The 13,638-nt window shown below is 40.6% G+C and overlaps 1 protein-coding gene across 8 annotated transcripts in view; it reads right to left on the bottom strand.

Annotated features, from left to right (window-relative positions):
• The window catches only part of LOC117551772 (rap1 GTPase-activating protein 2-like), a 124,365-nt gene that overhangs the window by 50,580 nt on the left and 60,147 nt on the right, over nucleotides 1–13,638 (bottom strand). Inside the window, exon 1 of one of the 8 annotated variants that reach the window (XM_034224794.1) lies at nucleotides 10,837–11,614. The exons of 4 other annotated variants lie outside the window; for them this stretch is intronic. In XM_034224794.1, the coding sequence (XP_034080685.1) occupies nucleotides 10,837–10,988 (152 nt within the window). In that variant the 5' untranslated portion in view covers nucleotides 10,989–11,614. Of the gene's footprint in view, nucleotides 1–10,836; nucleotides 11,615–13,638 lie in introns of those variants that run through there. 3 more of the 8 variants (XM_034224793.1, XM_034224795.1, XM_034224796.1) reach the window with 3 other exon arrangements.

Raw genomic sequence — 13,638 nt, 5'->3', positions numbered from 1 at the left:
CTTTAATTAATAAAAAGGCGTGGTACAGTCACAAACAGGATATTGTCCGACAGAAAAGCAGCTGTCTCTGGCTCTCGCTAGCAGAGAAAAGAGGCCGAACCGCTCAGGTGCTGCTCTTATATAGCTTCTGTAGGCTCCTCCCTGCGGGCCGGCCCTCCACATCTTAATGTCCGTTGTTACGTTTAAACAGAGGATTCAGGCATTGTACATTCAATAAATACTTAAACACGCCTCTTCTCCTCATATTGTCTTTCATCACTTTTCCTTTAACACATTCTAAACGTTGTAGTTAATATTCTAAAAAATACAGAAAATACTTCACGGCTGGTTTGGTTTCTGGTCATTCCGGATGTTGTCACATCTTACCCACGTCTGTAAACAATAACTTTATTCAAATAAACTATACCTTCATTTAATATTCAGCAATAATAATACGTCTATAGTTGCAGTGTTAAAATCAGTAGGTTTCGGTGTGCATCACTCCATGTCATTTCGCTACTAAATTAACCTCTATAAGAAATGGTAAACTAGCCACATGCTAACCGGAGATGAAGGATTTTCAGAATAAAAGCTTAACTGGTTGTGCACAATAATTTTCTGGTTTTTCAGTATAAAACAGCATTTAAACTGAAGGTACATTTAAGGTACATTATGCCATCAAAACATTGATTTTAATTTCTAACAATCCCTCCTTACACACCTAAAAGGTGTGTATAATACTGAAATCAATGAGTTCTTCATCTGAACTCTGCACAGTACATAACTCATATCAAAAACATACAATCAAAATGGAATGGTTCGAATATCCTCAACTTTACAAAAATACAAAAATACTTTGACTGTGTTCAAACATAAAAGTTTTCCCTTGTGCATAACTTCTAGTGTTAACATTCAATATGGTTCTTCAAAATAGCAGGAATGGCTTGGTATCAGAACATTTCTTCCTCCCTCCTTTCACAGAAACCGTTCTCATAATACACTCAGTGTTAAGGCACTTGTTTTTACAAAGTGAAAAGAAACTACCCATTTTAGAATTGTAATGATTCGAAAATACATGAAATCTACCATATAGAACAGTGAAAAATAATAAAAATGAAATAAACTATCTTGGAATAGTATAGAGTAAATTGAAATAAAAATACTCTATCTTGTAATAGTATAAGTAAATTGAAATGGATTCACTCCATTTTAGCATTTTATTTTGCTCACTTCTTCAGATGATGTCATCATTTAAAGAGTCACATCGGCTGGACATTCATTGAACAACCTCATCTCTGAACATCCATATCGTTTAACATCATTCAAACTAACTCATCATTTTCATCAACATCTGTATTGGGGTGGGCCGTCTTGTTCTACTAGCATTTGTAACTGTCTCCTCATGAGAAATGTACCCTCCCTCCTTTCATACCATTTAAGGTATGAAAGTAATATGTTCTCTAGAAGAGGCCGTCGTGATCAATCGGTATTTTAGGACATGGAATGAGTGCTACATTTAGGCCTCCCCTGGTCGCCCCTATGCTATCCTTGTACCCTGGAGCCTAAACTCCCCCTGGGACTGGTCTCTTAGCCCTACTGGCTTTGGGGTGGTCTGTTCTAATGCAGTGATAAAGTCCCTGAAATGGTGTGAAAACCGGTGGAATATCAATAACTCATTATACTAATTTATTTTCATTTCTGGTCTACTTAAATAACTATGCTAACCCCTTTAAAACAGTGTGTGGAACCTTGGGTGCTCTAACGAGGACTTCAAAAACAGAAGTCATTTCATTAATGGTTTGTAGTTCAATTCAGGAATTTTCACTCATGGCAGATATGTTTCTCCTTTTAAATAACATCTCTAAATGTCAGGTCATCACTGATTAAATGGAGGAGCATTAGGAGGTGGTGGCACTTGTCTTTTAAAACTCATACTCTGCTCCCTCTGAAGCTGTAAGTAAGATTTAAAACATCTGCAGGGTGGGTTGAGCAACCCCTTCTCCCTGAACGATGTTTATTGTTGAAAATATGCACCATTAAAATGAGTGATCCAAGGCCCCCGCATGTATTACTCCCAATTGTACTAGTTTTTTCAAAATTAAAATCTTCAATCGCTCTTTGCCTAGTGTCTTTTTTAAAACTCTACATCTTGGACGACAAACAAATGTTGTTTCCACCTTAACAGTTCTCCTGTGGTAATAACCATGCTACAATGGAGAAACCAATACTCTAGATTGGAATACTTTCTTTGGCTTGGTTCCAGCTCTACCTTTAACATTTTCCATTCAAATAAAGATTTGCCTGCTATCTATATTGTAACAAATTAAATCTTCCCCAAATTCTCACATGAATAAGAATCTCTATAAGAATAATTTGTTTATATTATGAAAAGATTGAATAATATGTTCTACCCTCAGTGTGTTTTTAGGATTATTTTCTAATAAGTGTGTTTATGTGTAAACTCACTCACTCCTGTGTTCCTTCTCTCCCCCTCTGGTCGTCAAGCCACGACCCCCTCACGTTCTGCTGGCCCATGCCAACTCCTCTGGTTCTGTCTTCTCCTCCATCCTGTCTTCTCCTCAGTCCATCCGCACTTGGATCTTCCCGCTGTAATTCTTTTCAGTGGCCCAACTGCTTTGCATTTCATCTCCTCCTTTTCAGTCTCTTGGCTGTTGCATGGAGTGGTGTATTCTGCTCTCATGTCCCACTCTGCTCTTGTGCCAAATCTCGCGGCTCAGTTTGGAACTTCATGTCCTGTTTGAGGGACCGATGAGAGTTTGCCTCTTTGTCAGCATGCTGGTTTGGTTCTGGATGCCTCAGGTGGAGATGGTTCTGGATGCCTCAGGTGGAGATGGTTCTGGATGCCTCAGGTGGTTGTTGGTTCAGCTCGGGTTGTCTGTCTTTAAACCGGAGGAGTCTCCTGTGGTGCGGTCATTTGTCTGAAGATGGGGTCGTAGCATTCTGACAGGCAGAGAGAGAGAGAGAGATCTCGGGCCGCATTACCTATAGCTAATTCTAACACACTGAGGTAAAATATATCCAATCCTTTCCACTCTATTTTCCTAATCTTACTATCCGTCTTAGATGTTAAATGTCATCTAAACCCAATTAATGTCTACTAATGGTTGTGCCATATCCCTAAACATTGTTTCCACCCACTGTTAACATGGCTACTCCAAATAACTCTTTCAGGAAACCATTTTCTTCTATAAATTAAAAATACCTACATGTTTCAAGCACCACATATTTCACACACTATAAAAGAACGTCCCCATATTTTCTCCATCACTTTAAATCTCACTGTTATTTAGAACATAAGTAACTTTTGTGACTGAACATATCTGCAATGTCGCCACAATCTGCTGGGGAATTTTGTTCATAGAGTTTGTACGTACAAAGCTGTACTTGTGGGTTAGTAGCCTGTTTCTACTGTAATCATTTTTCAATAATTGTGCTCAGTTCACCGGTCGGTTGTCCATAAACTTAACAGGGGTGTTTCTGGCACAGACTAAAACATGGATCCAGTGTATTTTTAGATTCCCCTAATCTGTAAATTCCCATCACCTACATATCCCAATCAGTTAAACCCATCTCATCATTTGATACAAGAACTGCATATATGGGGGGTAATCATCTTGATTGTAACCGCCTCACCTTTGGGACCGAGTATTTATAACTCCTCCTCTTGTTGCTCAGCTGATCTTTTGGCTCTGGGGATAAGTGAAAGTCTCTGAAACACAGCTGGAGTTTTGTTAGTGATGTGGGCATTCTCTATGAGTGGACTAATGGATCCATGTCTTACTTGATATTGTACTCCCCATCCAACCAGAAAGGTGCCAAGTGTAATGAGCACAATCAACAATGCTATTCTGACTCTTATCCCTAGGGGACCCCACAATAGCTTTGGCTTTGTTCTTGACATCATCTCTATTTTCTCCCTTGGTGTCAGTTACAGAATTTAAATAATGAGTACTATAATAACGTATACTAAAATTTGACTCTTTTTCAGATGTAAAACAAAAATAGGTTTTCACTTTAGTGTACTATCTATACAAATCTATAGACAATTCGTCTTTTGAGCTGTTTCTATCTTTATCTTATTTCTATTTATTGTTTTGTTCCAGCTCTGCCAAATCAGTCCTAACTCCCAATAATGTTCTGGAAGTTGCCAGTGAAGGGTGACAATGTGTGAGGTGGTGTCAATTTGCTCCTTTTTCTTTACCTTTAAACCGGAGCGCGTGTGAAGTTCGTTACAACTTCTCACTGTTCCGTCCACCGGGGATCAGCTCACTGTCTTTTGTGAACTTTCACCCTCACCCAATCACCTGGCCGAACAGGAGTCTCTTCTGGTGTCTCGTCTGGTATCTCTGTAGCTTTCTTAGCCTGTGTAGACAAAACTTGGATTATATTACTCAGAGTTCTGACATATTCATCACTTCTATTCGTCTAATATCTAAAACTGGACCACTCCCTCCTTGGAGGAGGCCCAAGCTTTGGCATACCTTTTGTCGTTATGAGACCTATTATTAACTACATTTTATTATTCATTAACTACAACGTCACTGAAATCAACATATCTGTATAATCATGACACTCCCTCCTTTGAGCAGAACATGCTCAATTAATATTGCAATGATTACCCTATTCTGAACAGGACATGTAAAACCCATAACGTTGCACTAAATAAATATAACTTCTCCGTGTACCCATAAGGCGTACAAAATATCGTATGATGTGTGGCTTTCTGATGGTATAAAAACATATTCACTCAAATCTGCCATTAGCACAAAAAATGGTTTACATGTTGCAATAATGGCTTTTGTCCTGGTATTATGCATCATTGTTGCTGCGAAAAACAATACCCCTGGTGTCGCTAATGCGTCTCAATAATTCTAGGATTAGAGGATTGTTTGATACTGCTGAACAAAGATATAATAAAATAATATTTCTCTAAACTAGAGGGAAACATACGAACCATTCTCACAGAGGGTGACATGCATGAAGGGCTGGTGCCCCTCACTCAAAGTGAGATAGTGCCTTACGCACTACACTATAAATCAGTAAAATTACTCAAGCATAAATAAATAAAAACTGATTCTTGAAACTGTTGTTAAAACCCTACAACTTCTTCATCCAAGCTCTCAATCAGTGTTATGTTATTTAATCTGCAGCTCATTGCCTTAAAACAGATACTTCAGACCGATTATAAAATTGTGTTTGAGAAAAATGTAATCTGACTCCATAAATCACATAATTGTTTGACTAAAAAACTACACTTCCACTAACAATAAATGAAGTTCCCCTTTAAACACAGCCCCGGTCTTCTGACGGGGTCTATCTATGTACTGGCTGGAAAATGTTGTGCCAGTCTCTGTCGCTCTGTCACTGTTCTCCCGCTAACAGTCACTCTCTAGTTCTGCTGGGTTCTTGTTGACTTCTTCACTGGTTTGAGACAAGCGACCCTATCGGACACCTCCCTTTGTAGCCAGACTTCACCACAGCAGAAGCGAGTTTCTGTTTTTAGGTCTCAACAGCTCCACGTCAGGTGTATCGCCGCCCCTTGAACTGCAGTCGGTGTAAACAGGAGGATTTGGTATGGATCCTCCGTCTTGGGCGAGTACTAGGTTTCCGTCTTCATATTTTTGGGTGGAAACCCCATCGTCTTGACCTCACTAGCTGTGTGGACACAATAGTTTTCTGTGTGGGGGAACAACATCACTCGTAATCTCTTTCCTTCTCATAATTACAAAAATAGTCTGCTAAATGTTCTATTCTGTGGATGCTTTATGTGTAAATGCAAATGCTACTCTCGATTCTGTTTTTACATTAAACATTAAACCTCTCCCTTCTGTGGCGACATATATGGCTCAATGTAGCTGGATTTCAAAATACCCTTGTGCTGAAGATGCATCACCTGGTGGTCTGGCCCTCTGAGCTTCCTCATTGTTGTGGTTGATACCAGGGTGTCAGTGGCATTTGGGTCATGTTTGGCAATGCTGTTCGTCTTTGACATCCCTGAGACCCCCTGCTTCTGTCGTAATCATGGAAACCTCCCCCAGGGTAACTACATGGAGGGCCATTGTTTGGTGCATGTTGCCTTAGTAGTTGCGGGCAATCTCTGGTCCAATGGCCCATTTGGTTGCAATGGTAACATCCCTCAAACCGTAAACTTCTTCTGCCTGTGCCTCCTTGGAAACCTCCTGGTTGTTGGTTCTGCATCTGATTCTCTGGCACTATCTGAGATTTAACTGTTTGAGGTGTCTGCTCTGCATTCTCTGGTTCTTCCTGAGCTTGAATTGTTGGAGGTGTCTGCCCTGCCTTCTCTGGAAGTTCCCCCTCCCTTCTCCTTGTCTTGTTCCTACAAGCTACGGTGTCTTGTTTTTTCTGCTATGTCTTCCCTCACTGGCAGGTCTGCTACTCGGACCACATTTATGCTGTGTGCCAATAGGCTGGCATATTCCAGATGGAGTATCAGACTTGTAACTCTTATAAATCTTTCTTCATCTTCACTCCAGATAGTTCTTTTAATTGGAAAGGTTAAAGCATCTGATCAGATTATTACCCTTTCCTTGATATCTGCGGTTGAGCCTGGCTCTGCGTCTAGTCTCAATTTAGTTTCTTTTGGTGACATGTTCTCTAACTATTCGAATGAATATTATTAAGTTATCAAAGATTGAAACACTAATCCTCCGACTAGCACCTTCGTTCCTGATAAATAATATCCTATGTCATCCGAACTTAACTTTAAATCTGGGTAGGTTTTTTTTTTTTTTTTTATGATTTAAGTTTTTTTTTTTTTTTTTTGTAAAATATTAATAAATTAAAAGATAACATTTTTTTGAAATTTTAAAATAAAAATTGTACAGTGTATCGTTTTTGACTTTGAGATAAGAAAATCGAAGTCTTGTGAAAATCTAAATCTACTGTGTACAGTGCATACTGAAATGTATGGAACTATGTAAATGTCATAATTTGTGTTAGATTTAATCAATTGGTGTTTGAATATTCTACAGTCTAGCTTGAAAGTCTATGATGTAAAGTTTCTCATATGTTAATTAGAAACCACTTTGTAATTCTGTCCCGGCGAATGTGTTCATCAATAACACTCAAAATTAAGCTTCAAAATGTTATAATATCTTTGTACCTCTTTTTAACAAGAAGAAGCTTATTTCCTTAAAAATGGGAAGAAAATGTGAATATGGTTAAACAACACAGCACATAACCGCCAAAACACACTTGCAAACAAGAATATCTCAAATAAACCGCCAATACACACTTGCAAACAAGAATATCTCAAATAAACCGCCAATACACACTTGCAAACAAGAATATCTCAAATAAACCGCCAATACGCACTTGCAAACAACAATATTTCAAATAAACCGCCAATACACACTTGCAAACAAGAATATCTCAAATAAACCGCCAATACGCACTTGCAAACAACAATATTTTCAAAACCAGACTCCTACAAATACCAAACTTCCCACGGTAAGATAACCTGTCTATTTTATAGTTCCAACTTCTGCCAATAAATATGATTTGTCCTTCTCAATATGGAGTGCCTAGCCTCATGTGAGTGGGACTGTGTGTCAAAACAAACAGAGTACTTTCAATTAGCATTTCACGAAATGGCGACTGCCGTGTGGCTTATTTTCAGCATGAGGACAAGACAAGATGGCAACTGATTTTCCAACCTTTGACCTGAAGAACAAAGGGATTTGAAAACACCTCGTGGCTCTCAGAGGGGAGTTTAAATAATGGCGGGGTGTAATCTTGTCAAGAAAATTGAACACAAAACAACACTGCAGTTTAAAATAACATTTCTATCTAGTTTACTATGAAAAAAATGGGCTTTATCTTATTGATATCATCACTTAAAGTTAGGAACCCTTACGCATAAGCTATAAACCTATCTACGTATTATTTGACTTTATAGTCCACTATTGGTCAACTGCTGCCATTTCGACACGCTAGGTGGGAGTATTATGGTAACTTATCAGCGACTATTAAATGACCGTCGTCAATTTAACGTAATGCTGTTGTAACTCCACATCTCGTATTCCACCCGCAATATCTTGGTTGAAACTAGAACAGTTATGACCACTGATAAAGCTTACACCTTAATCAAGCCTTTCCTCAAAAGGACTTTTTTAAAACAGTTCTCAACTGTTTTCGACTAGCACTGTCTTCAGTTACTCAACCCTAAGTTGATTCGCTATGCCTTGTTTGTTTTCAATTACTTGATCCCTAATCAATTCGCTATGTCCCATAGATCTTAACAATAATCGTTAAATGGACTTATATATCCTTACGTCATAGGCTAATTTAACTACTGACGTAACAAGGGACACCTACATGAAAACACAACAAGACACCTACCCAAAGTACAATGGCCTCACACATTTATATTTTAAAATACTACACACACACAAATTAATAGCATGCAGGGTTAGATATAAGAAAAAAAGAAATTGGAACTCACCCTGATTGTGAAAATGCAACGCCATGTGTTATGGAATTCTTATTGTTATAAATTTGGTTGTTTTAACATTAAATACACAGCTATTTTCAGGATCCGCTGGCCTCCGTCCAACACAAACCTATTTTGTACTGCATAAACTATGAAGAATTTGATTTAACAGGTTTCCTCTTACCAAGTATTCGAGCTCGTTGTGTCGAACGGAAGCCGCGTCTCCGGAAAACAGCTGGTTGTGTAGTCTCTTCTGTCCAACGAGAATCACGTCGCGGAACACCAATTGTTAACTGTGATGGTTATTCTCGCGTCCAGGAAAGAGAAGCTTAAAAAGGAGACTAAATGGAGTCTCGGAGATGTTTTCAAATTGGTACTTTAATTAATAAAAAGGCGTGGTACAGTCACAAACAGGATATTGTCCGACAGAAAAGCAGCTGTCTCTGGCCCTCGCTAGCAGAGAAAAGAGGCCGAACCGCTCAGGTGCTGCTCTTATATAGCTTCTGTAGGCTCCTCCCTGCGGGCCGGCCCTCCACATCTTAATGTCCGTTGTTACGTTTAAACAGAGGATTCAGGCATTGTACATTCAATAAATACTTAAACACGCCTCTTCTCCTCATATTGTCTTTCATCACTTTTCCTTTAACACATTCTAAACGTTGTAGTTAATATTCTAAAAAATACAGAAAATACTTCACGGCTGGTTTGGTTTCTGGTCATTCCGGATGTTGTCACATCTTACCCACGTCTGTAAACAATAACTTTATTCAAATAAACTATACCTTCATTTAATATTCAGCAATAATAATACGTCTATAGTTGCAGTGTTAAAATCAGTAGGTTTCGGTGTGCATCACTCCATGTCATTTCGCTACTAAATTAACCTCTATAAGAAATGGTAAACTAGCCACATGCTAACCGGAGATGAAGGATTTTCAGAATAAAAGCTTAACTGGTTGTGCACAATAATTTTCTGGTTTTTCAGTATAAAACAGCATTTAAACTGAAGGTACATTTAAGGTACATTATGCCATCAAAACATTGATTTTAATTTCTAACAGTACCCAAGAAAATCTCACTGAAAAATCTTTGCCTGAAACCCTTTAGAAAATAATTCTGCAATCCTGAGCTATTGATAATTTCACTGTAGCCTCAGGTGGTAATAAGCGCTGATCTTAGTGAATGAAACTGATTTTTTCCTGATGAGGCTCATTTGCATTTTCCTGTTTGCCATACATACATTGAAGTAGGCAGTGACATGTTGTAGCTAGAACTCTCAGGCAAGTAGAAGAAATTATAAATATGTATAAAAATAGCAGAGGATCACCGTGTGATATTTGCTTGGCAGCGCAGTTCTTATCTGTCTATTTGCTCCTCAATATTCAAACTCATTCTGCAACAACCTTCTGCTGGGATCCCAATTGAACTGTATGTGCAAGCTGCTAATGTTAGCTCAGTCAAAACAGGTCAGGCAACCTTGTACACTGTTTGCTTTCAGGTGGGATATTCCCATGGGTCATATTGACTGCACTCATCGTAGGTAGTATTAGCAGTAAGATGATCTGGACACAACACAGCATGCAGGGGGAATCCTCTTATTGGTGAAATTGGAGTGGCAATTTCTGACGGTCTTGACAATCTGGTGTTAACTGTCATCATACAAACCTGAAGAGCTCAAGAGATTGAAAGGCATTGTTTTGTTGCTTTCATTTTTAATCTTCATAGTCCATAATACATTCATTGAAAAGCCTGCTTCAATCCCATATTTACAGCTGCTGTTTACAGCTTGGGTGTAGGCAGTAAATCACTGTATCCTTTTCTCCACTATAATTCGCAGCTCACCTATTGAACTTGAGCTCACCCACGACTCTGCCCTAAACAAATGGAAGGGTTTCTTTATTACTACAGGCATCAACAAGTGTCCATTGGTGCTAGTTTATGCATCAAAAACTAGAAATATAAACAGAAAAGGAAGGATGACCTTTGCTCTGCAGCTTTTCCTTTTTATTGGACACATCTCCCTTTTTGAACACTTGCTTCTTTCCTCTCAGTCGCCTCTTGAAAAGGACTCAACCTCTTTTCACCCACAATCCTCACTACCTTTCTATTTATTTCAAGTCTGTTATTTCCACTGACTAAGATATAAATAAGACATACTAACTCTTATAAAAAGGACCTTTAGGATTATAAAACTGCAGATGGAATCTCATTGAACCACAAAGTGCCCCATGCCTCTGAATTAACAATGACATTACAGGGTAATTAAGTTTTCTTTACAATCCCAGCTGCAACACTGCACTGCAGCCTGTTTGATCTTAAGCTAAATGTAAAATACCCAGCATGCCTTCCTCATCAAACCACAAAACGGGACAAACTTCACCCACCCTTCGCTCTCCTCTTTCTCTCTCTCCTTCTCTCTCTCCTTCTCTCTCTCCTTCTCCTTGGCTTTGCGAGACTTGTGCAGGAGTCCGATCAGGATCACAGCAGCCCGAATGCCAGCCTTTTTGTTGTGGATTCGTCCTCCGGTCTGAGACATTTTGGGGGTCTCTGCCGGTGCCAGGAGGGGTTCGGGGGACAGACAATCCAAGGTCAGGCCAGCTCCAGGGTCCCCGGGCTGCAGGACCGGCTTGGGTTTGCGGGCTTCCAGTGTGAGTTGGGAATGTCACAATATTGGTTCTAAAAGCTGTCTGGTTTAGAGACAGCTGGCAACTTTCAGCCGAGCAAGTACCTGTTTGAGTTCTGACCCTGGATTCTCAGTTCTGTTGTGGTTTAGGTCTGGACCAGTAATCCAAAAGTTAAAATATCTGAAGCCACTTTTGGTTTGGCAGGTGGTCAGATCCGATTAAATCTCTGTTGATCTTTGTGTTGGAAACAATGCGTATTTCTTGTAATCCCAGCGGTCCAGACAGACAATGTTAGACTCCGGCTCAAGGTGAACTTCTATCTGCATCCCCTGGATAAGCAGTGAACCTGTGTATCCGAGCTCCATAACACATCATGCTCCCCGACGAGAGGATGGAGAGTGGCGCTACTGACAGCAATGCAGACACACATACTATGTCACAGCATCTCTCTGTCTACCTTCCTCTACCTTCCAACATCTCCCTCCTTCTGTAACATGCTCTGTTTCTTCCCTCTGTGTCTGCTGCTGCTGCTCTGCTCCTTCCTTCCTGACTGCTGAGCCCCTCCCTCCTTCATCTGATTGGATGGAGTTGGTAAAAGGACCGCCTCCTCCTCCTCCCCCTCTACTCTTTGCCTCCCTCTATCTCTCCCTGCCCTTGTTAATAATGTTATATTAGTCTCACTGACCTTGTTCTATCTATCTATCTATGCTTGATTTTATGATTTCATTTCAAGGCACATGCATGCCAACCGGCGCTCACCGCCTCTCTCTCTGACACACACACACAAACACACACACACATAAGTCCCTCTGTGTAAAATCTCAATTCAAAACAGGCTTATCAGCCTATTTCCTTCTGTGTCGTTGGCAAGGACATTAGAATTGAAATATAACCTCACAAAATGAAAGGAGATTAAATGACACCGCATGAAGAAAATATAATTTCACCAAATTTGACATGCCCTCCTTTGTGCACAGACACACAGGGAAAAATATAACACGTTTCTTCACGCTACATTTCTTGTTCGATGCCTACTATTATCCTGTCGTGCCACATCTTTTCTCCAATGTACCTGTATTTGTATTCCTCCCACTATTAAACTGTCAGCATGCTTCTCACTTTTCACAGTCTACTGTGTTTTCTGTCCATTTTGAGTCCGAGTGATTTTCCTCTTCTACAGATCACTAAACAGAGCTAAAGTAGTCAGGTCCCTAAAATATGTTTACATTTTTTTTTTTTACATTACATTGCATTTAGCTGACGCTTTTATCCAAAGCGACTTACAATAAGTGCGTTCGACCAACAAAATACAAACTTGAAGAAAACAGAATCATATAAGTACATCAGGTTTCATAGAGCAAAAACATTTCAAGTGCTACTCAACTGGCTTTAGATAAGCCAGCCCTTTATTAGTATATAAGTGCTTTGTTAGTAGTTCTATCGCTCGAAGTGGAGTCGAAAGAGATGAGTTTTCAGTCTGCGCCGGAAGGTGAGTAAGCTATCTGCTGTCCTGATGTCAATGGGGAGCTCATTCCACCATCTTGGAGCCAGGATAGCAAACCCACGTGTTTTTGCCGATGGGAACTTGGGTCCCCTTCGCAGCGAGGGTGCAGCGAGCCGTTTGGTTGATGCAGAGCAGAGTACACGTGCTGGGGTGTACGGTTTAACCATGTCCTGGATGTAGGAAGGGCCAGATCCATTCGCAGCATGGTACGCAAGTACCATTGTCTTGAAGTGGATTCTAGCAGTTATCGGAAGCCAGTGAAGGCAGCGGAGGAGCGGCGTGGTGTGGGAGAATTTAGGAAGGTTGAAGACCAGACGAGCCGCTGCATTCTGGATGAGCTGCAGAGGTCGGATGGCACATGCAGGTCGACCAGCCAGGAGGGAGTTGCAGTAGTCTAGGCGTGAGATGACGAGAGCCTGGACCAGAACCTGCGTCGCTTTCTGGGTCAGCTGGGGACGCATCCTCCTGATGTTGTAAAGCGTGTATCTGCAGCAGCGGGTTGTAGCAGCTATGTTTGCAGTGAAGGACAGGTTGTTATCTAGGGTCACACCCAGATTCCTTGCAGTCTGAGTTGGGAAACAACAGAGGTGCCGATGTTGATTGTTAGGTCAAGAGTGGGACAATCTTTTCCCGGAATGAAGAGCAGTTCAGTCTTGTCAATGTTGAGCTTGAGGTGGTGAGCAGACATCCACTGAGAGATGTCAGCTAGACAAGCAGAGATGCGTGCGACGACCTGGATCTCTGAGCGGGGAAAGGACAGAATTAATTGGGTGTCGTCAGCGTAGCAGTGGTAAGAAAAACCATGCGGGCTAATGACTGATCCGAGCGAGTTTGTGTACAAGGAGAAGAGGAGGGGACCAAGAACAGAGCCCTGAGGGACCCCTGTAGTTAATGGACAAGGGTCGGACTCGGACCCTCTTCAAGTCACCCTGTAGGTGCGGTCTTTGAGGTATGAGGTGAGGAGGGAAAGTGCAGAGCCTGAAACTCCAAGTGCTTGGAGAGTGCGAAGGAGGATCTGATGATTCACCGTGTCGAATGCAGCAGACAGGTCCAAAAGG

Source organism: Gymnodraco acuticeps, unplaced genomic scaffold (genome assembly GCF_902827175.1).
Source record: "Gymnodraco acuticeps unplaced genomic scaffold, fGymAcu1.1, whole genome shotgun sequence".
NCBI classification, from domain to species: Eukaryota; Metazoa; Chordata; class Actinopteri; order Perciformes; family Bathydraconidae; genus Gymnodraco; species Gymnodraco acuticeps.
Note: the sequence above shows the minus strand (reverse complement) of the source record. Positions and strands in the feature narration are given on the sequence as shown.